Source organism: Triticum urartu, chromosome 7A (assembly GCF_056163025.1).
Source record: "Triticum urartu cultivar PI428250 chromosome 7A, HENAU_Tu73, whole genome shotgun sequence".
Taxonomy (NCBI): Eukaryota; Viridiplantae; Streptophyta; class Magnoliopsida; order Poales; family Poaceae; genus Triticum; species Triticum urartu.
The window spans coordinates 31,017,467-31,041,332 of NC_141879.1; the positions used below are offsets into that span (position 1 = coordinate 31,017,467).

Here is a 23,866-nt window from a genome sequence, read left to right on the forward strand (position 1 = left end):
CACAAATATTCTTGAATAATTATGTAGTAACATTAATACTTCTTGAATAAGTAGTTTCACCAGATTTAACCAATTTTTTTAAAAAAACTGAAATTTGACCATATCTTTTTTTCCTTTTGGAATTTGAGGATTCTAAAAAATTGCAAACAGGCCGTAGGCGGTCTCCATTGGATGAGAATTTTCGTGCTGAATTTTTTGATATATTATACGTTTTTTTCAACATCGTATGCAAAAGTTATAGCCGTTTTACATTTTCCCTATACTTTTTGCAAAACATGTCCAATTTTAAGTTTTCAAATTTTCCTAACTAGTAGATGTAGTAATATAACTACCTCTCGAAGGATTTTATTTTTTGAAGTTTTTATCATTTTCTTTTGATTTTTTCAAAACTGAAATGGCGATACAGGGGGGGTTAGAGTATGAAAATTGCCCCCTTTAGTGTGGGTTCGTGTCACGTACCCACACTAAAGGCTTGTCCCCTTTAGTGTGGGTTCGTGGCACGAACCGGTACTATTGGTTAGACCTTTAGTGCCGGTTTGTGTCACAAACCGGTACTAAAGGGGCTCGTGGGGACCCGGCCTGGCGCCAGCCTGCCACTACCCCTTTAGTACCGGTTCGTGGCACGAACCGATACTAAAGGCTCAACACGAACCGATACTAATGCATATGGTGCCTTTAGTGCCGGGCCAACTTCAAACCCACACTAATGTGTCTCACATTAGACCCTTTTTCTACTAGTGCCCCCTACAATGGACGTGATACTAATTTTTTCTACGAGCCAACAAAGTAACCTGTCTTGGAAGAGAGACGGTGTAGAGGTAGAGAGAGGAAAGGATGAAATGGATGCGAGAAAGGGCACAAGACTCGGAAGGCTGGAGGATGATGATAAAATGTTCTGGCGTGAAGTGTTTTTGCGCCACACTCGTATGGAAAAAAAGGTTCATCGTGTATATGAAAAAATATATTCACCGTCTATTCAAACAAGTGTTCATCATGTACTTGAAAAGGTGTTCAACAAATATTTGAAAATGTGTTCAACACATATTTGATAAATGTTCATCTTGTATTTGAGAAAGTTTTCAACACATATTTGATGTTCATCGTGTATTTCAAAAATCTTTACCGCATATTTCAAAGCGTGTGCATAAGAACCAAACAAACTATACACGCCTTTGATACAATAGTAATACGTACGTACCTAAAGCCCGCGACATGGCAAGCCCCCCAATCCCGCAGATTCCTGTTGTTGGAGCTCCACACTTTGCCTCCGGACGCCTTGACGCGCGCCCTCTCGTCCGCCCGCTCCAGCTGTATCCACTCCTCATCAAGCTCAAAATTTGTCCAAAGGAGAAAAATACAATGCGCATGACGCGATTAATCTCACCTTTGGTCCTCTCACAACGGGATGGCATCATAGGCACGGCATAACACGGCGCGGGAGTCGCCGCAGTTGGCCACCAGGATGCTACCGCGGACCAGAAGCGCCACCACGGCAGTGCACCCCATGACGGGCCATCCCGATTCCGACAACCCCATCCCTAGTGCGTCCGCCCGCTCGAAGCTCCGGTTCAGCACCGCCTCCCACGCATGACACTCCGCCTCTTCTTCATTTTCCGGGCCGGCGAGCTCCTCCACCAAGATGGCGTGCATCTGTTCCCTGCACAGGGCTGACAGCTGCACCGCCACGTACCAAGCAAATCAAACGTGTAAGGTAGGGTGCACATGTGTCGAGTACTCGACCTGGATATGGAGTGGAAGGTTCGTAGTCTGGCCAAGTGAACCAACGACTAGGTGAGGAGAGGGGAGGTTACCTTGGGGTCGCCCTGGCCGTCGAAGAAGGCGAAGAAGTGCATGGGCGAGCCGTCGGCCTAGGCGCAGAAGAACCCGCACAGCCCATTGTCCGATGTTGACCTGAACGCCAATGGGCCACATGCGCCACACAGCTCATGCTGTCGCTTCAGCGGGCTGTGTAGGAGAGCCGCCACCGCGCGGGAGCTCTCCCCTTCCTCTGGACCCGTGACGTAGCCCTCCGACTGCTCCGAGGATGCATGGTACCCGGACAAGAGAGGTGAGGACTGGAACTCACGTTCCTCCAACTCCACGGCAGGGTTGGCTCCTGACTCGCCGGCGGCGCTGGCCATAACTACAGAGTACAGAGCACAGATCGACCACGCGAAGGGGCGAGCAGGTTGAGCACAATGCCTGCAGGCTACGGCTCAGCAAAGCCTTCGCTACCAAGCAATCTGCGGGTAAGAAACAGGCGCGGAAGAGGAGGAGGAAGACTGAAGCACTCTCTACTTTATCCTATTTTTCGTACTAGTGATCAAAGCAATTTTGTGTATGAATCGGGGCTATAGGTGGCAGGCATCGGACAAGCGTCTTTCTTATCCATATTATTAGTCTTAATTAATTAAAGTTTCTCCATTTTTAATGTTTCATTATTTCCTCCTATTTTATGGTCAATCTCAAATGATACTATATTTCCAACTCAAAAATGAAATATACGATCTTTCATTTATTATTTCTCCTATTGATTCTTAGAATATTTTCTCATATTTTTGTGCCGCTGACACGTCATGAGGCATTTCTTCTGCATCTTCTTCCTTTTAACGTTTCATTATTTGCTTCTTTCTTTTCTCTTTCTCAGACAATATCTTCTATTTATTGTTGATAATTTGCTTATTGTTGTCGCATGTACTAGAAGATAGTGAAAGATCCAAATTCAGAGACATTATGTCACCCACGTCCCATGCTCATCCCGAAGGTGTGTCTAGCATCATTGGAAGGCATATGAGAGTAGTCTTCGTCGGATCTCTCAAGATCCTGTCGGTGCATGTCTTCGATGGATCTGTTTGGATCTAGTGTTCGTTCGATTTCGGTCATTTGTCTACACATTTGATCATTACGTTCTACACTTCTCATCTACAGTATCCATTGATTGCTATTGATTAATGTGTCATGATTTTCTCCTTATCTCTTTCGTCCTTCTCAGGCTGGCCCCGTGTTCAGAGCACTCGCCATTTGTTGTCTATCTTGAAGATTCAGAGAATGATCTCTGCATGTATTCTCTCTCCCCATTTAAATTACATGCGTTTGATTTTGTTGCCATATTTTGAATGATTGATATCTTTCAAACTAAACTTTGTTTCTGATACTTTTTTATAAATTTGAATCCGTAACAAGAAGAATTTGAACTGTCTTTTTATTTTACTTGTTTCAACTATCTTTGAAATTACTTTCATAAAACATTACATTATTCCACTATTTGAAAAACTGGTTTTGACGGTTTCACTATTTAAATAAATTGTTCCTACTATTTCAAAAGATCAATTTCAATTTTTATTTTTAAGAAGCCAACCATGTAACCTGTCTTGGAAGAGATATGGTGTAGAGGTAGAGAGTGGAATGAAAGAAAGGGAGGCGAGAAAGGGCAGAACATGAGGAAGGTGGGAGGATGAAGAAAAAAAGTTCCGGCGGGAAGTGTTTTTGTGCCACACTCGTATGGAAAAATAGTTCATCATGTATTTGAAAAAATAGATTCATCGTGCACTCAAAGAAGTGTTCATCATGTACTTGAAAAGGTGTTCAACAGATATTTGAAAAAGTGTTCAACACATATTTGAATAAATGTTCATCTTGTATTTGAAAAGTGTTCAACACATATCTGAAGTTCGTCGTGTATTTAAAAAATGTAAACCGCATTTTCAAAATATATTCAACGTATATTTCAAAACATATTCACTACGTATTTAAAGAATGTTCTTTTGTATTTAAAAAGTATTTACCGTGTACTTGAAAAACTGTGCATTGCATATTTCTAAAAAAGTGTTCATCACAAATTTTTGAAAAACATATTCATTGCATATTTCGGAAAAAAAATGTGGATCACATATTTGTTAAAAACTGTTAAACACACACATTTGATTTTTTGTATATTGTATAAGATAGATATATACAAAACCAATATTAATGCATGGAAAGAAAACGTGTACGTATGTATCTAAAGTGCAGGTAACTCTGACCCTGACCCCAAGGTTTGCTAAAACCTCCACCGGTGCTTAGCGGCGGCCCGCGGGTCATTAAAAGTTTCTCTGCTGTGTTCTGGCACGGGGCTGATCTGAGGCATGATCGTGCATGCCTGGGTCCGCGAGTTCATGAAGGTAAGACGGGCGGTTCGGGCCTGACGTGTGTTCCCGGGGATCTGATCTGGGGCGCCAGAACTATTTCGCCGAGGAACGGCCGGCCGCTTTGGCTTTCCGTCGTCTTTTAAAAGTTTAATTAGGATTTTGCTGGTACGGATCATAGAGTGCACGTAGTAGTAGTTTCATCATGCGGTGATCTGTGTGGCGTTTCTAGTGAGAACCGTGTCCACTCTAGGCCTCGTGATATGTATAAGTTTCCTTGTTATTTTTTGCTCTTCCGTGAGTCTCTCTGAGGTCGCTATCTGAGATTGATTGTTGTCTCTGTAAGTTGGGAAAGAACGGGCTGCTGATTACATGCCTCGTCCAACTCATATTCACGTATATATAGAGTACATGATTACAATCAGGTTACAATAAACAGTTTCCATGTACAGTAGATACCATGCCATCTATATGAGGCTTGGCGTGAACGCCAAGATGAGCAGCACCGGATGTGCCTGATGCGGAAGAATCTGAACGGCCAGATACGGCCATCCGGTCATGCTCTAACACGCCCCCGCAGTCTGAACCCGGGAGAGCAGCGACGTGAAGACTGGTCCGGAAGTCATGAAATAATGCCGTCAGTAGTCCTTTGGTGAAAATGTCCGCAAATTGATAGGACGAGGGGACATGAAGAACACGAACGACACCCAGAGCAACCTTATCGCGAACAAAGTGAATGTCCAGCTCGATATGCTTCTTGCGACGATGTTGAACGTTGGCAGAAAGATAAACTGCAGTGACGTTATCGCGATAGACAATGGTAGCACTATTAATAGGTCGATGAAGTTCATGGAGTAATTGGCGGACCCAACAAGATTCAGCTACTGCCGTTGCAACAGCTCTATACTCTACCTCGGCGCTGGACCGTTGTTTGCCATCGCGAGGACCAAGAGATAAGGTTATCACCGAGGAACATGCAAAAACCCGACGTTGAACTTCTGGTGTCCGGGCATCCGGCCCAATCGGCATCAGAGTAGGCAGTGAGAGAATGGGAGGAAGAAGAGTGTAGGAGAAGACCATGATGGAGAGTACCTTTGAGGTATCGAAGAATGCGTTTAATTAGATGGAAGTGAGGCTCTTTAGGATCATGCATATGAAGGCAAACTTGTTGAATAGCATAGGCTATTTCGGGACGAGGGAGAGTGGCGTACTGGAGAGCTCCGGTGAGACTCCACTAGAGAGAGGGATCGGTGACGGGAGTGCCAACCGAACCGGATAATTTGGCCTTGGTATCGATAGGAGTTTGGACGGGATGATAGTCGCGCATACCTGCACGAGAGAGAATGTCGAGAATATATTGGCGTTGAGATAGGTGAAGACCAGAGGCGGTGCGAGTTACAGAAATACCGAGGAAGTGGTGAAGGGTGCCGAGATCCTTCATGGCAAATTCGGTGCTAAGGGACATGATGATAGACCGTAGAAGTGTGTGAGTAGACGCGGTGAGAATGATGTCGTCGACATAAAGAAGAAGATAGGCTAAGTTATTGTTACGATTAAGGATAAATAGAGAGGCATCGGACTTGGACCCGATAAATCCCATTGTGCGAGCAAAGGTTGCGAAAAGCTGAAACCATGCACGAGGTGGCTGTTAGAGGCCATAGAGGGATTTGAGAAGATGACATACATGAGTGGGATGTTGAGGATCCAAGAAGCCGGATGGTTGTTGGCTGTAGACTACTTCATCAAGATGACCATGAAGGAGGGCGTTTTCAACATCTAGTTGATGGATCAGCCAGGAGTGGGATGTAGCTAAAGAAAGAACAATACGAATGGTCGCAGGTTTGACGACGGAGCTAAAAGTCTCGTCAAAATCGACACCATGTTGTCGAGAGAACCCTCGAACAATCCACAGAGCTTTATGGCGAGAGAGAGAACCATCGGGATTGTGTTTGCGACGGAAGACCCATTTTCCGCTAACGATATTAGCACCTAAAGGGGGAGGAACTAATTGCCATGTTTGATTGAGTGCGAGAGTGTCGAATTCTTCCTGCATGGCGTGTCGCCAAGAGGGATTGCGTAGGGCAGTGAGATAATTGTATGGGATGGGAGAGGCTGTGATGGCAGATAAATTAAGGCGATCAATGGGTGGTGGAAGTCGGCCTGTGACTGAGCGTGTACGATGGAGTGGTGGCGTTGGGTGCGTAGCTGACTCAGACGGAAGGGTCGCAGAACATGTTTGAGATAGAGAACTTAGAGAAGGTGGTTCGGCTGGAGATGGAGGTGGGCCTGGAGATGTTGAACCTGAAGATGTTGGACCATCTGGTGGTGGAGAGGCGGAAGGAGTTGAGCTAGGTGTGGCTGGTTGGATGCTCTGGGAAGTGTGGCCGGGAAAACCATGCATAACGGGTGCATGCATAGTGGGTTTGGGACCTGGTACATGTAGAGATGAATTGAGTGTAGTGGTTGGCGTTGTAGCATGAGCTGCTGGGTGATGCACGTATTGAGGAGCTGGTGGTGGATCGAATAGGACAGCGGGTGGTGGTGGCGTAGAAGATGATTCGGGTGCATACGGAAATGTAGGCTCGTCAAAGATAACGTGACGCGAGATAATGATGCGCCGGGTTGTGAGATCAAGACAGCAGTACCCAGGATGACGTGTAGGATAACCAAGAAAAACACATTTAGTTGAGCCTGCGCTGAGCTTATTAGGGGAAGTGGAGGATGTGTTAGGGTAACAAAGGCAACCGAATACTCGAAGGTCATTGTAAGATGGAGAGAGGGCGAACAACAGGGTATATGGTGTTGAAAATTTCCGTGTGGCTGTAGGACAAATGTTTATGAGGTAGGTGGCAGTATGGAGGGCTTCGGCCCGAAGAGATGGTGGCATGGGGGCTTGGAAGAGAAGGGTGCGAATGACATTATTAGTGGTACGGATTGCTCGCTCGGCGGTACCATTTTGCTGGGAGGTGTAAGGACAAGATAGGCGAAAAGAATGCCATGGGTGGTGCAGAACGTATTTAGTTTAGTGTTTTCAAATTCTCGTCCATTATCACATTGGAGTGCGGAAATAGACAAATTAAATTGGGTACGAGTGTAGGCGTGAAAAGCAGTGAAGGTGGTGTAAACATCAGACTTTTTGCGTAGGGGAAAGCTCCAAAAATAATGTGTATAGTCGTCGACGATGATAAGATAATAACAAAGATCAGAAGTGCTAGGAACTGGGGCGTCCATAAATCACAATGAATTATTTCAAACGGGCGAGTAGTAGAAGTTTGAGAAGCATAAAATGGTAGCCTAACATGTTTGCCTAACTGAAACGCATGACAGAGGGGAGGCCCTCCTTTATTGAAAGAAATATGCTTGGAGCTATTTAGACGTGACATGCTGTGGTTGCCGGGGTGGCCAAGTCGACGATGCCAAAGCGAGCAGGAGGCGATGATGGCGTGAGCTTCGGCAAGTGCTGGTTGGTGGAGAGGGTAGAGTGGTCCGGAGCTATTGCATCGAGAATCACGGTTTTGGATGGAAGGGCCTTCACAGAAAAACCGAAGGGATCAAATTCAATAGAACAATAATTATTAATGGTAAGTTGACGAACATATACGAGATTTTTGATAATGTTGGGAACTACAACATTATTGCGAAGATAGAGAGGTTTAGAGAGAGATGCAAGTGTTTGGGAGCTAATATGAGTGATGGGAAGAGACGCACCATTGCCAACGGTTACTGTGTGAGCGGAGGATGGTGTGAGAGATTGAAGTTTACCCGGATCGGATGCCATATGGGAGGAAGCGCCGGAATACATGTACCATTCATTGTTGGGGAAGTGTATGTTGTTCAGGGCGGTGACAAGCGCAGGGTCGAGCTGTTGTTGCTGCTGCTGCAAGGTGGGAGGAGGTGGCGCCTGGTGAAGATGCGTGTTGGTGTAGCCAGTTGCTGGAGCATATGCTGCATATGCTTGAGAAGTGCTTGTAGGACGAGGACCAAGAAGGCCTGGAGCTGTAGCACGCCATGCACGTGTTTGCTGCCATGGTTGAGGCTGGGACGGCGCCGGCTGTTGTACGTGGCCTGCACGAGTTGGCAGCCCTGTCCACGGATTAAACATCCATGGTTCACTGCGTCCATGACCACGTTCGCCACGGCCACGTCCACGGCCGCCGCCGCCGCCGCCGCGGTAGCCTTGGCGTTGCTGTCGTAGGAGACTGAGCTGCCTCGTCCTGCGCCCCCGGAAGGTGCGCGCTCACCACCGGCGCTTGGAAGAATGCTGTTGCCGCTAGCCCAAAGAGCTGTGGCAGTAGCGTTCTTGGCGTCCACCTTCTTCTGTGTCTTCTCAAGAATTAGTGCTGATCTGGTCTGCACAGTGTTCCTTCCTTGATGTCTATTGTTTTGTAAGCACTGATTTCAGTATGAATTGCCGCATAGGGTCACGGTGGTGGATGTTTGTTAACAAGTACATGATTTTTCTTATTCTTCGTGTCTTTCTATTTGTAGAAGAATCAAGTCCATTGACACAACATGAAGTGGAGCAGCAAGGAACAAATAGTTGCTTGATGTTCCCCGATTAGCTACATAGTTGTGGATGTCACTGATGTGTGATAATTCTTTATGCGCTTGATCCTATTGAACTGTTGTTGAGTTGTATTTTTTGTTGCATGTATTAAATGTTGTGGCCTACCTCCTAGTTATGCATAGTTGAGGTTGAGGCCTACCTTGTATTTATATATACATGCACCAGCACCCCATCAATACAAGGATTATTGTATTGCAAAACATCTCTGTACATGATATCAGTTTTTTAGATTTTGATCCTCGTCTTCCACTGCCGCCGCCGCCCCCGCCGCCGTGCGCTCCTCCCGCGCCGCCGCCGCCGCTCTCCCGCCGACCGTCGACAGCCCGCTGCCGCCGTCGGATCCCCGATGGCGTTCACCAGCCTGTCCGTCGCTGCCTCTGCTGTCCCGCCACCGGCACCCTTCGGTGCGGCCCCACCGCCATACGGCGCGACCGCCGCCTACGGCGCATCCGGCGTCAACCACATGCAGCCGGCCCTGCCAATGGCTGGTGGCCATGCTCCGCCCGCCCCGTCGATGGCCTCTCCGGACTGGTATTGCCCGTTGCCGCCATCCATGCCTTCCCAGCAGCAGCCGGCCCCGGGCGCAGGGTGGGCCCTGCACTACCCGCAGGATCTCCCCGCGGGCCACCAGGGGTTCGTCGGCGCACCTTACCAGTCAATCGGCGCCGGCTACATCGCCCTCCCTGTGCCGCCGCCCCTCGATGGTTATGGCCCGCCCGCTCCGGCGCTGCCCTACGGGGGCCTTTCGCCGCCGCCGATACCTATGCCATGGGACCCCGCCCTCCTCGCCGCCCAGCACTCCGCGCCATTGCCGAGTAGCTCTGTCGGCGGAGGCGACTGGTACATGGGCTCAGGTGCTACTGCGCATATGACAGCTCATCCCGGTAACCTAACCTCCTCCACTCCCGTTCACACACCCACTCGTATCACTGTCGGCAACGGCTCCTCCATACCTATTAGTCATATCGGTAGCACTAGTTTCCCCTCCACTTCCACACCCATCACTATGTACAATGTTCTTGTTTCAGCTGAATTAGTCACGAACCTAGTTTCTGTTCGTCGTCTTACTCGTGAGAACCCACTTACTGTTGAATTTGATGGTGTTGGCTTTTCTATGAAAGACGCCCGTACCCGGATGGTCCATCGATGTGACAGTCCCGATGAGCTCTACTATGTGCACGCCGGCGCCTCCACCTCCACACCCGCCGCCCTTGCCGCCGGCGTTGACCTTTGGCACGCTCGCTTGGGTCACCCCAACCACACCGGTTTACGTCAAATTCTTAGGAGTTTCTCTTTCTCGTGTAATAAGCTCGACGAGCACTCTTGTGAGGCTTGTCACTTAGGCAAGCACGTTCGTCTTTCCTTTAGTGTGTCTTCTTGAGTTTCCACTTTTCCGTTTCAATTACTTCATAGTGATGTTTGGACTTCTCCCGTTGCGAGTAACACGGGCTATCTATACTACTTGGTGATTTTAGATGATTATTCTTATTATGTGTGGACTTTTCCCCTTCGTCGTAATTCCAATGCTTTAGCCACACTCACCGCCTATTATTCCTATGTCACCACCAAGTTCGGTCGCCCCATACTCGCACTCCAGAAAGATAACGAAAAAGAGTTTGACAACGTCGCTCTCCGCACACTTCCTGCCTCTCACGGCACCATCTTTCGTCTGACTTGTCCATACACTGCACAGCAGAACGGCCGCGCCAGCGCTTTCTCCGCACTCTTAATGACTGCGTTCGCACATTACTCTTTCACTCTAACGTGCCCGCTCGGTTTTGGCCCGATGCTCTCGCCACCGCCACTCTCTTAGTTAATATTCGTTCATGTCGCCCTCGGGGGAACTACGCCCCTCACCATCTTCTCTTCGGCACACCACCGTACTATGATGGTCTCCGCATCTTCGGGTGTCTCTATTATCCTAGCACCGCGTCCACCACGCCACACAAGCTCGCACCACGATCCGTCCGATGCATCTTCCTTGTCTACCCTCCTAACAACAAAGGTTACCGGTGCTATGATTCTATCACTCATCGCGTGTACACCTCGAGGCACATGTTCTTTGTCGATACGGTGTTCCCTTTTTTCCAGGTTCCAACGGCATCGGCTCCTTCGGCGCCGACCCCCGTGCCCCCTTCGTTGAGCGATGCGCGGCGGCACCCCCCGGCGCCCCCCCCAGCCCGGCGCCCTCTGCTACCCCCACCCGGCTTCCCGACTCCCTCCCCCGAGGTCAAGTCTGAGCGGGCCCTCGGGTCCCTGTCTCCCTCACACGAGGTTGAGCCCGGCACCCCGCCCGCCACCACAGCGACGGGCTCGACGTCAACCTCGCCCGTCGCCTCTTCCACCGCCGGATTGGCCGGCGCTGCTGCCGCCGCCGCCGCTGCTGCGTCCTCCGCCGCCGTTGCGGCCTTCGCCGCCGCCGCTGCCGCGATCCCCTCCGCGGCCGCGGTCCCCATCGCCGCACCGGGTGCCCCCGCCGCCGTGGCCCCCGTCGCCGCGGCATCCGCCGGCCCTGCTGCCCCGTCACTTGGTGTGACCACCCGTGCCCGAGCAGGAGTGCTTCGGCCTAGCACGCGCTACTCCGCCGACGATTATGCGTGCACCGCCTCGATGTCGATGCCATCACCCATCCCCACCTCCACTCGCGCTGCCCTTCGGGATCCCCACTGCCTAGCTGCGATGCAGGAGGAGTTCGATGCCCTACAGCGCAACCGCACGTGGCAGCTTGTTCCGCGACCCCCTCGTGCCAACATCATCTCTGGCAAGTGGGTGTTTCGCCACAAGACTCTCCCGGACGGTTCTCTCGAGCGCTACAAGGCTCGATGGGTGGTTCGCGGATTTCGGCGGCGCGCGGGCGTGAACTTCACCGACACCTTCGCCCCGGTTGTTAAACCGGGCACGATCCGCGCCGTGCTCCAGTTGGCGGTCTCGCGCGCCTGGCCTGTGCACCAGTTGGACGTCTCCAACGCTTTCTTGCACGGTCACCTTGCCCAGCAGGTGTACTGTGAGCAGCCCTCTGGCTTCGTCCACGGCGAGCACCCAGACTTTATGTGCTTGCTCTCCCGTTCTCTTTATGGGTTAAAGCAGGCGCCTCGGGCTTGGTACCAGCGTATCGCAGCTTTCTGCGGTCTTTGGGTTTTCGGTCCACTCGCTCCGATGCCTCACTATTCGTGTATCATCAGGGAGCTGACACTGCATATCTGCTGCTCTACGTCGACGACATCATCCTCACGGCGTCCGCCCCCGATCTCCTTCAGCGGATGACTGCTCGTCTTCGTGATGAGTTCGCCCTCAAGGACTTGGGGCCCCTGCACTAGTTCCTCGGCATCGAGGTGGTCCGCCGGCCTGACGGCTTCTTTCTGCATCAGCAGAAGTACGCCCACGAGCTCCTGCAGCGTGCCGGTATGCTTAACTGCAAGCCGACGCCCACACCCGTCGACACGAAGGCGAAGTTCTCTGCTCTGGAGGGGTCTCTCGCGTCCGATGGAGCGTTTTATCGCTCCATTGTTGGTGCTTTACAGTACCTGACGCTGACTCGACCCGACCTGCAGTACGCTGTTCAGCAGGTGTTCCTCCACATGCACGCCCCGCGTGACTCCCACTGGACCTTGGTGAAGCGTATTCTCCGTTGTATACGTGGCACCATGTCCTTGGGACTCACCCTGACGACCTCCGCCTCCACCGACCTCGTGGCCTACTCGGATGCCAACTGGGCTGGCTGCCCCGACACTCGACGCTCCACGTCCGGCTACTGCGTCTACCTTGGGCCCTCGTTGATCTCTTGGTCATCGAAGTAGCAGCCCATGGTCTCCCGCTCCAGCGCCGAGGCAGAGTATCGCATCGTGGCTAATGCCGTGGCTGAGTGCTCTTGCTCCGTTAGCTGCTCCAGGAGTTGTTTTGTGAGGTTCATAAAGCTACTCTTATCTACTGCGATAACGTCGGCGCGGTCTACCTTTCCGCCAACCCGGTGCACCATCGCCGTACGAAGCATATAGAGCTCGATATTCACTTCGTGCGCGAGCAGGTTGCCCTTGGCCGTGTTCGGGTTCTTCATGTGCCAACATCGCAACAGTTTGCTGATGTGATGACTAAGGGATTGCCTACTTCCGTCTTCGAGGAGTTTCGGTCCAGTCTCTGTGTCTCTGGCGACGCTTCGACTGCGGGGGGTGTTAAGTTGTATTTTGTGTTGCATGTATTACGTGTTGTGGCCCATCTCCTAGTTGTGTATAGTTGAGGTTGAGGCCTACCCTATATTTATATATACGTGCACCAGCACCCCATCAATACTAGGATTATTGTATTGAAAAACATCTCTCTACAGATGTGTTGATATGTTAATTTACTTATATAAACTATGTGATAAGATTTCTCATGGTGTGTGCATTTGGAAGTTACCTCATCAATATCGGATACTCATATTTGTGCACTTAGGTGTTGTAGTCACTGAGTCAGCAATTACCAACGTGCTCTAAACTGTTAACAAATTTATTCTATGGAGAAAAGTGACAAGTCTAAAACAGAGAATGATCTTTTTGGGTACAAGAGAGTTCTTGTGGATGAAACTCATCTGGCTACTATTGGTCGCCTTCCAGTTATGGTTAATTCAAATTTATCTTGGTAGCATGAACTCAGGGAAAGTGACTGCCTTTTTTATTCTGGTGGACACTTTTTGATCAGGGGAATGGAGAAGGTATTATTCTACCGCTCTCTCTTAATTTAATTGATGTATCATGTAGTCTGCAGGATGAAGACGAAAAAAGTTCTGGCGTGAAGTGTTTTTGCACCACGCTCCTATGGAAAAAAAGTTCATCGTGTATACAAAAAAAAATTCATCATGTATCCAGAAAAGTGTTCATCATGTACTTGAAAAGGTGTTCAACAGATATTTGATAAAGTGTTCAACACATATTTGATAAATATTCATCTTCTATTTGACAAATTGTTCAACACATATTTGATGTTCATCGTGTGCTTCAAAAATGTTTACCGCGTATTTCAAAACGTGTGCATAAGAACCAAACAAACTACACGCCTTGATACAGTAGTAATACGTATGTACCTGAAGTCCGCAACATGGCAAGCCCCCCAATCCCGCACCTACCCGTCGTTGGAGCGCGACACTTTGCCTCCAGCCGCCTTAACACGCGCCCTCTCGTCTGCCCGCTCCAATCATATCCACGCCTCATCAAGCTCAAAATTTGTCCATAGGAGAAAAAGACAATGTGCATGACGCGATTAATCTCACCTTGTGGTCCTCGGAAAACGGGATGGCATCACCGGCGCGGCAGAGCACGGCAAGGGAGACGCCGCAGTTGGCCACCAGGACGCTGCCGCGGGCCAGAAGCGCCACCACGGCAGTGCGTCCGCCTCTTCCCCAGCCCCATCCCTAGTTCATACGCCAGCTCGAAGCTCCGGTTCAGCACCGCCTCCCACGCACGATACTCCGCCTCTTCGTCATTTCCTGGGCCGGCCAGCTCCTCCACCAAGATGGCGTGCATCTGTTCCCTGCACAGCGCCGACACCTGCACTGCCACGTACCAAGCAAATAAAATGTGTAAGGTAGGTGTACATGTGTCGAGCACTCGACCTGGATATGGCGTGAAAGGTGTTGTAGTCTGGCCAAGTGAAGCAATGACTAGGTGAGGAGAGGGGAGGTTACCTTGAGGCCGCCGTGGCCGTCGAAGACGGCAAAGAAATGCATGGGCGAGCCGTCGGCCCAGGCGCAGAAGAACGGGCGCAGCCCCTTCTCTGATGCCGACCCAAACACCGTGGGTCACATGGGCCACACAGCCGCTACCGTCACTTCAGCGGGATGTGCATGAGAGCTGCCACCATGCATGCGGGAGCTCTCCTGTAACGTAACCGTCTGACTCCTCCAAGGATGCGTAGTACCCGGACAAGAGAGGTGAGAACTGGACCTCACCTTCCTCCAAGGCCATGGCGGGGTTGGCTCCCGACTCGCCGGCGGCCCTGGCCATAACTACAGAGGAAGACTGGAGCGCTCAGCTGTACTTTCTCCTAATTTTTGTAGAGGAAGACTCAAGCAGCAGAGGAGGAAGACGGGAGCGCTCCTGAAGCAGTTTTGCGTATATAAAGAAACGCACGGATCAAGCACACGTATCTTGAAATATTCACCGTGTACTTAAAAACTGTCCATCACATATTTCTAAAAAAATGTTCATCACATATTTGCAAAAAAACATGTTCATTGCCTATTTCTGAAAGAGAATGTGGATCACATATTTGGTAAAAAGTGTTCTACACATACTTTTGTTTCTTTGTATATTGTACTCCCTCTGTCCCATAATATAAGATGTTTTTTGACACTACACTAGAGTCAAAAAGCGTCTTACATTATGGGACGGAGGGAGTATAAGATAGATATGTACAAAGCCAATGTTAATGCATGGAAACAAAGCATGTATGTATGTATCTAAAGTGTAGGTAACTCTGACCCTGACATCAAGATTTGCTAAATCCTCCACCGGTCTCCTTGATAATCACCTTTTATTCAACGGAACTTTGGTCGGAGATAGAGATTCGTTTGCTTAGTGGCCACCCGCGGGTCGTTAAAAGTTTCTCCGCCCGCGGGCCGATCTGAGGCATGACCGTGCACGCCTGGGTCCGCGAGTTCACGAAGGTACGACGGGTGGTTCGGGCCTGACGTGTGTTCCAGGGATCTGATCTAGGGCGCCGGAATTATTTCGCCGTGGAAAGGCCGGCTGCTTTGGCTGTCCGTCGTCTACGGTGATCTGTGTAACCACTATAGGCCTCATGATATGTGTAAGTTCCCGTTGTTATTTTTTGCTCTTCCGTGAGTCTTTCTGAGGTTGCTGTCTGAGATTGATTGTTATCACTTGTCTGTCCGAGATCGCTCGGCCCATTCCTGATTGCAACGTTTTCGTTGACTCAGGTCGCAAGGTCGTCCCAGTGCCAGGCTTAGACTAGTCACAATGAGAGTAACTTAACTAGTAACATCACACATTTCAATACAAAATTGCTTATATGGTAGCTAATTAATGAGGAGAGAGGGGTTTGTGGTAACTTAGCTAGTTACTGTAACATCACGCATTTCAAGGCATAATGAGTCTATAGCCTAATAAATGAACTCTTTCATGATACCACTCATATGTTACTACCCACTATGGAGGTAGTAACATAGACTAGTAACATCGGCAAGTTACTACTCTATGTTACTCCCCACTGTGAGCAGTCTTAGGCAGTACTTCTTTCTTTTTGGTCTACCTAGGCGGTACTCCTTCCGTAAATAAATATAAGAGATCTAAACGACTTTTATCTTTTCTTCGGGAGGGAGTACTTGTTGTATGAGTGCGCCTCGGAACAACTTGTATCCAAACCCCACGACATGGCAAGCATTCCCCGTACGCGCAGCTGCCTGTCTGCGGAGGCGCACACTTCTTCTCCCGCCGCCATCCCACCAGCGGCTCCAGCTGCATCTATGCATCAAGCTCAAATTCGTATAGCCAGACGAGACCAAAGGAGAGAAAGGAAATATGCATGAGGCAATTAATCTCACCTTGTGGTTCTTGGAAAGTGGCAAGCCGTTACCGGCGCGGCAGAGCACGGCGCGGGAGTCCCCGCAAATGGCGACGCGGATTCTGCTGCGGACCAGGAGCGCCACCACGGCGGTGGGTGGACCCCATGATGGGCCATCCCGATGCGGACTGCCCCATCCCCGGCGTGTCAGCCAGCTGGAAGCTCCGCTTCAGCGCCGCCTCCCACGCACGACGGTCCGCCTCGTCATCCTCTTTCGGATGCTCCTTCTAGTAGGAACTTGCCCCGCCGGCCAGCTCCTCCACAAGTATGATGTGCATCTGGTCCTTGCACATGGCCGACCTCTGCGCCACCACATAGCAAGAAAATCAAAGTTGTAGCGGAAAGAGCATGGATGGTGTCGACCACTAGACTTGGAGGTGGTTTGGAAGGTTACCTGGGGTCGATGTGGCCGTCGAAGACGGCAACGAAGTGCATGGGGGATCCGTCGTCCGGGCGCAGCGATACGGTGTCCTCCATACCATTTCGCTGATCGACTCCCCACTCCAACGTGAACCGGAAATTGAGGGACCACACTGCCGCCGCCGCCGCTTCAGTTGGCAGCACCGCAGCAGGGGCGCCGGCACCAAACCCGGTCCATCCCCTTCCTCGGCGACTTCCAGGTACCCCTCCGACTCTGACGATGCGTTGTACCCGGACGAGGGCAGTGAGGACTGCGCTTCACCTTCCACGGAGGCCACGGCGGGGTCGGCTCCCCACTTGCCATCGACGGGGACGTTGTTGACCCCGGCGTTGGCCAACTACAGATCGACGATCACGGGAGGCAGCTTATTGATTAGAACGGGCGAGGGGCGAGGGCGCTGAAGCAGCAGAGAATTCGCTACCAAGCAAAACTAGTGGGAAAGAAACAAACACATGAGGGGCGGAGGAAAGCTAGAGATGAAAAAGAATCCGGTCTTTGGGAGTGAACCGGTTTTGTGTAACGGACAAGATGTATGGAATTGTGGCTATGCGGCAGCAGGCGACAGACACTTGTTTATCCATTTATTACTCGTAATTAATTTCTCCTCTTTTTTAATATTTCAGCATCATTATCTTCTACTCCCTCCGTTCCATAATATAAAAGTGTTATTGACACTACTCTATTGTGAAAAATGCTCTTATATTATGGAACGGAGGGAGTATCTTCCATTTATTATCTTCTTTTCTTTTTTGGTGAAAAACTTGATTGCTCATTGATCAAACTGACATAGCCTATGATGCCCTCCCTCCCATGCGGCTCTCGTGTCGCCTACCGGGCGCCTCGGGGGCCATCAGATCTTTCGTCGTGCCGCCTCCCCTCATCCCTCTTCCCTCCCTCGCCGCCACCAGAGACGGCCACCGGCAAAGCCCGCGCGGGCGCCGGGGAAGGTGGCGGCGGGGATCTCGGCGCCCGGATCAAAACATATTCACTGCATATTTAAAGAAAGTTATTTGTATTTAAAAAATATTCACCGTGTACTTAAAAATGTTAATCACAAATTTCTGAAAAAGTTTGCATCATATATTTGTCAAAACAGTTATGCATAAAAATGACCATCATCTCCTGCTGAACTTGCACAAGTTCCGACGTCGACCCGAAAGCCATTGGCCATACTGTCGCCGCTGCCGCTTCAGCTCGTAGTTGGGGTGCTGCCAACACATTGGAGACATCTCCTCCCTCGACGTAATTCACAGGACCCTCCGATTATGTGTAGCACCTCGATGTGGTGTGTGGGGACCTCCGTAATTTAGGGATTGCCACTGAACCCTCCGACTATGTGTAGGGACACCACAGAATGTAGTGGGTGTCATTTCTTTGTGAAATTTCATATGTGGGTAGAGTGGTCGACCATGTATGCGAAAAAAAAAAGTTCAGATTTTTTTTTGAAAAAAAAATCAGTATATTTTTTTTCCGAATTTACTATTCATAACGGGTGCGTGTGTCGAACCATGCCCCAAACAAAATTCAAGTTCATTGAAAATCTTGAAATCTTAAAATTTCTCAAGCTGGGCTGAGGTACGTATTTGGAAAGTGTTAAAAGGAAAGCATCAAAAAAGGGAAATGACAGAAATAAAAACCTTTCAGTTTTACGGCATTAATTGGAATTGACAGCACCCAACATGCGTTCAACAGTGAACGGCACGCTCTGCAAAGCTCTCAGCAAACTTCCAAATCCAAAGAAAGAAAGAAACGCAGTAGTGCTGGCTGCCGCGTCCAATTAGTGCACACGACGCCGGCCAGAACACAGCTGCGCGCAGATCAGATCAAAGCCCCGAGGAAATCCTTCCCTTCCCAGTTTCAATATAATCCCGGTTTCCTGTTTCTGATTCAGACCGCCCCCACGCGACGCGATCGACGATGTACAACCTGTGCCAGCAGCCGTGATAGGCGACGCCGGCTTACACCGACCGGGGCGAGGGCCCTGACCACGGGTCAAGGTTCCATTCCACCGTTGCCGTCGGCGGCGCCGAGTTCAGCTCGCCAGAGTCCGGGTCCCGCACGCTCATCCAGGCGCAGGACGTCGCCGCAAGGACAGCCTTGGAGGACATCGCCGCCAGGGAAGCGTTGGAGCACCCCTCGTCACCTCCGCAACTACTGACAGGTGAGTATGTATGCGCCCTAGCTAGCTAGATCTCGTTTTGTTCAAGATTTTAGGGCTCCGGTTAGCGCCAGATGCATGCGCCGTCGCCGCTCCGCCCCTCGGCAGCTACTTTCCGGTGTGTACGTCTGCGCCTTAGCTAGCTAGATCATGTTTTGTTCAAGATCCTAGTTCTCCGGCTAGCGCCAGATATATGCGCCGTCGCTGCTTCTCAGTCAACTACCAAAGCAGACGTGAGACGACTCCTAAGAACCTGATCCGCCACAACTGATGGGGCCTCGTCGTGCTCGACAAGATCCCAGAAGATCGACTTGTAAACAGTACATCCAGACTCTATACATATATGTGGGTTACGTTGCCGGTTGTTTGCAGACCACCATATATATATAAGTGGTGTCAACTGTGAAAATGAAGGTTTAAGCCGTTTTGATTGCTAGCTACTCAGAGAGCGTCTAGTAGAAATGGATAGCTTATTGGCTATTAAAGATTATTCTTTTGTTTTTTCTGTTCTCTTGATTGGCCTTTACTACCTATGTAGTCATATAAATGCCCCTCATGCCAAAAATTGATTTGATTTTTTTACGTCTCTATCATGCCGCTGTGACGTTTTTATTCCTGCCACTGAAAATGCTCATGATGATCGTTCACACATGTTTCTTCTATATTTGTGGTACTCACTAATTTATTTATATATTGCAGAAATCCATCTTTCTTACAAGTCACCGTTATGAAATTATGCTCAAGACCTACAGAAAGATTTACATTTGTATAACACCACTCAGAGTGGTCCGCATCATGAACCTATCTTCAAGTCAACAGTGACCATAGATGGGCCGACATTTGGAAGTCTGCAAGAATATGCTATAAAAAAGGAGGCAGAATCGGCTGCTGCGGCAACTGCCCTAGTGGCAATACGTCAAGAAGCAAAAATATCAGAGCAAATGCTTATGGTTTGTTTCATCTACTTTTTTTTATTCTCATGGGAGGCATTTTACTTGCACCGCCTCGCCTCTATATCAGCACTAACATCGTTTGACATTTATATGTATTAGTAGTAAACACATTCATCACCCACCTTGGATTTCAATATTCAAGAACTGAGTAAAAACGGTATTGATACACTCACTTCATTTAGTGAGAGTTGACAAACTGGATCTCCATCAAATGTTCAGCATAAAAAATAACCCATATACCTCCACACACAAAAAAACCCTGTTCTCTAAAAAATTAACCCAAACTAGCCCTTTTCCTCAATGCCAATCGGTCTGGTGTTCAACTTGGCTAGACTGCCATGACGTTTTGGCTCATTAAAAACCTGTGCCAGAGGTTCAAACGGCACGTAAATGGGCTGGGTATGCCCACCAACTCAAATTTTGCGACGTACAACGGCAAGTGAGTAGCATGTACTTGGATCAGTGAATGCTGATGTACAAAACCCGTATGCGCTGGAGCAATGCCACCACTGGCGTGTTCTTCAGAGCTCACATTCTGAACATGGTTGCCTTGGTCAGCGCCGACAGCAAGGGCACTCCAGCTCGAACAGAAGGAGCTCCCGTAGGAAGCCAGCACAAACATGTCCACTCACACACAGGTCGTCTTGATCCCATGTAGACTGTAGATGAAGCTCCGGTGTTTGCTCTTCGGAGCGGATGCAGCCCCTCGTTAAGTACACCCCGCTTCCTTGGGGAGCCCTCTCAAGCAGTTCTAAAATAAAACTGTACGGGTCCCGCCCATGACATACAGCAGGAGTGTGTTGACCTGTTTTAGGCCGCAGTCACATTGAATCGTTGCCACCACGGTCTAGCTGCATAGTGGATCCTGATGGTAACAAATTTTGTAAGAGGGGGACAGAAACAATCAACTGAAATTTTGCTCACACACATCAGTAGACCAAATTGAGAATTGTCAACTAAAATTGCAATGAAACCCATGGGATAATGCACACTCCATATGAGATGGCACTCAAATTTCACTCATAACATTTTTTGATGATAAACATGCATACAACACATAAACTGATGACAACAGCACATACTACTCAGTAACAGTTTTTTCTATTAAGAATAACAGTCTTCTAGCTAGCAACCACGGAGCCCTCAGCAACTCACGGAAAAAAATATTGAATCTAACCAGGTCACCCGCAAATGGCATTTCCATCTAAAGTGGCGTTTTCAACAATATGCAGCACAACCTTAGGCTTGTTGTAGGTGTTCTTCCTGTGAATACCGATGCCATAGTTTCAGCATTTTGCCTCTTTTCTTTCTTTTTGAGGAAGGTCGGCCCTCTGTGGACACGTGGTGCTCTTGTGACATTGCTCCAGGCATATACTACAGAAGCGAGTGTGTTTGCTTGCACCGCATCCATCGGCAGCTTTCTCTTCGCACCCTGAACATCATATGGAGGCTTGTCCCTACCGATGGTTGGTCGACCTGGCTTACGCTTTCGTTCTGGAGCCTTTAGAGCGACGAAATTACCAATGTCACTACCTTTAGCGTCGCTCCCACACCTGCTGGAGGGTGCCCTCACTGAATCGGTTCCTTATCTTTCCCCTTGTCTTGATTCAGTCTTCTAGCTCCATTCCATCCCGCAACAGTGGCTATATATAGGTGTCAGTTTAGCCATTGCTGTCTTCAAGATATTTGCACACTCGTATGCACTTGTATTTGCATCTCCCAGCCTTACAACTTCAAGGGCATGGGTCCACATATTTGAGTGTCCGAATGTTATCGAGTTTACACAAATTTTGCCCTGAAGATGTGCCAAGTGGTCTGGCCGCATATCCCTCTATCTAGTTTATACAAGGAAATCGCGGACCTGCAAAACACATAGTTCGTATGCTTAATTATGCTGCTCAACAATTTTTTTGATTTAGCAGGCTTGCAGCAAAAGCCTTGATCATCACAATAAATATTGTTACCTTAACAGTGTGGCAGCACAGCAAGCCTGTGTGCTCAAAATTACCACACTCACATATCAGTTCCCTGCCCTCCTCAACAACTTCGAGTTTGTACGCAACCCTGAACCCTGCACCACTGGTCATGTTTTTCTGGATGGTACCGCCACACAAAATAGGTTTTTCCTTTACAGATCCCATCTACCTTGTACTGCCCTGCTTCACATAGGACCTTGCGAAAATGTTCAAACATACCTCGAGTGTAGATTTCTCTAGCGAGCAACTCCAGCAGTGTGTTCATTTTCATTACTGGATATGTCTGCATGCATGGGATGCATTATTAATACTAGCAGGCGGAGGCATGGCGGCATGCCGTGCCTGTGGGGGAGCCTGTCCATGCGATTCCAATGGTTCATTTTATTGAAAGAAAAAAAGGAATAATGAATTGGGAGAGCAGTTGACCTACCATAAGTTTTTATTTATCTAGCAGTTTCATGCAGATCCAACAGATCCTGCACATTTTCATGGATCATTACAGAAAAGCCTGGCCGTAGCAGTAGCATCACTATATGGGGTAACTTGATGAGACTTTCCTCCACAAGTGCACAGGAAATAGAGCTTTCTGCTGGTGCTCCATAGGTGTCATCACCATCTCCACCACGCCGTCGTGCTGGTTGAGATCCCATCTACTTCGCCTCTCTTGCTTGCTGGATCAAGAAGGAGGAGACGTCATCGAGCCGCACGTGTGCTGAATGCGGAGGTGCCGTCTGTTCGGCACTTGATCGGATTGGATCGTGATTGGATCGCGAAGAGTACGACTACATCAATGCGTTATATAAGCTTCCGCTTTCGTTCCACAAGGTATCTAGACACACTCCCCTCTCGTTGCTTTGCATCTCTCCAAGATTAGATGTTGGGTGTTTCGTAGGAATTTTTTTTTTGATTTTCATGTAATGTTCCCCATCATCGCTATTTAAAAAAAATAGTTCCTACTAGTTCAAAAGATGAGTTTCAATTTTTATTTTTAAGAAGCCAACCAAGTAACCTGTCTTGGAAGAGATAGGGTGTAGAGGTTGAGAGTGGAAAGAAAGAAACGGATGCGAGAAAGGAGAAAAGACGAGGAAGGTGGGAGGATGAAGAAAAAAAATTCAGGCGGGAAGCGTTTTTGCGCCACACTCGTATGGTAATAAATTTAAATTACCCCAAAGGCTATCAATCCAGGTATGGTAAGGCCATAACTCGGGAAATATCGAATATCGTAATAAATTTAAATTACCACCAGGTATGGTAAGGCTATCCACGTATAGTAATAAATCATATAGTAATAAATCATAATTAATCCACGTATAGTAATAAATCAATCCAGGTATGGTAAGGTCATAACTCAGGAAATTTTGAATATGGTAATTATACGGTAATAAATTTAAATTACCCCAAAGGCTATCAATCCAGGTATGGTAAGGCCATAACTCGGGAAATATCGAATATGGTAATAAATTTAAATTACCACCAGGTATGGTAAGGCTATCCACGTATAGTAATAAATCATAATTAATCCACGTATAGTAATAAACCAATCCAGGTATCGTAAGGTCATAACTCAGGAAATTTTGAATATGGTAATTATATGGTAATAAATTTAAATTACCCCAAAGGCTATCAATCCAGGTATGGTAAGGCCATAACTCGGGAAATATCGAATATGGTAATAAATTTAAATTACCACCAGGTATGGTAAGGCTATCGATCCAGGTATGGCACGCCCTCACCTGATCACCTATCACAATCTCCAGCCCCACGCACGCACCAAAGAACCCACCCGGCACCAAACGCAGCTCCTCTCGATCCCCTCGAGTAAACGCCGCCGCCGTCGTGCGATCTTCCTGACACAGACGCCGTCGCCGCCTCCTTCCCACCTACGGCGTCCCCCACGTCCATGGTGACGGCGCTCGCGTCCTACACTGACCCTCCGCCTCATATAGGTTGGTCGTTGATGGAGTGGGATGTGCCGCTGCGGTTTGGGGAGGCGCAATCACGATCTGGTTGGGATCTCAGTGTGGACTCGTTCTCTGCGATGAAGGATGGCGCTGCCTCCCTTGCAAATGGGATCGGAGGAAGGGGCTCTACGTCGTGAATGTCGGCGAGG

At 48.9% G+C, this 23,866-nt stretch overlaps 1 protein-coding gene and 1 pseudogene across 1 annotated transcript; both read right to left on the reverse strand.

Moving 5' to 3' along the window:
* Window positions 1–1,395: 1,395 nt before the first annotated feature.
* LOC147957295 (protein phosphatase 2C 53-like) lies at window positions 1,396–1,853 on the reverse strand. The gene is made up of 2 exons (XM_087531636.1): window positions 1,812–1,853; window positions 1,396–1,674 (listed from the first exon to the last, which is right to left on the reverse strand). The coding sequence occupies exons 1-2, from the start codon at window positions 1,851–1,853 to the stop codon at window positions 1,396–1,398; spliced, it is 321 nt and encodes a 106-aa protein (XP_087387762.1).
* Window positions 1,854–20,961: 19,108 nt separating this feature from the next.
* Window positions 20,962–23,658, reverse strand: LOC147957296 (uncharacterized; annotated as a pseudogene).
* Window positions 23,659–23,866: the final 208 nt, after the last annotated feature.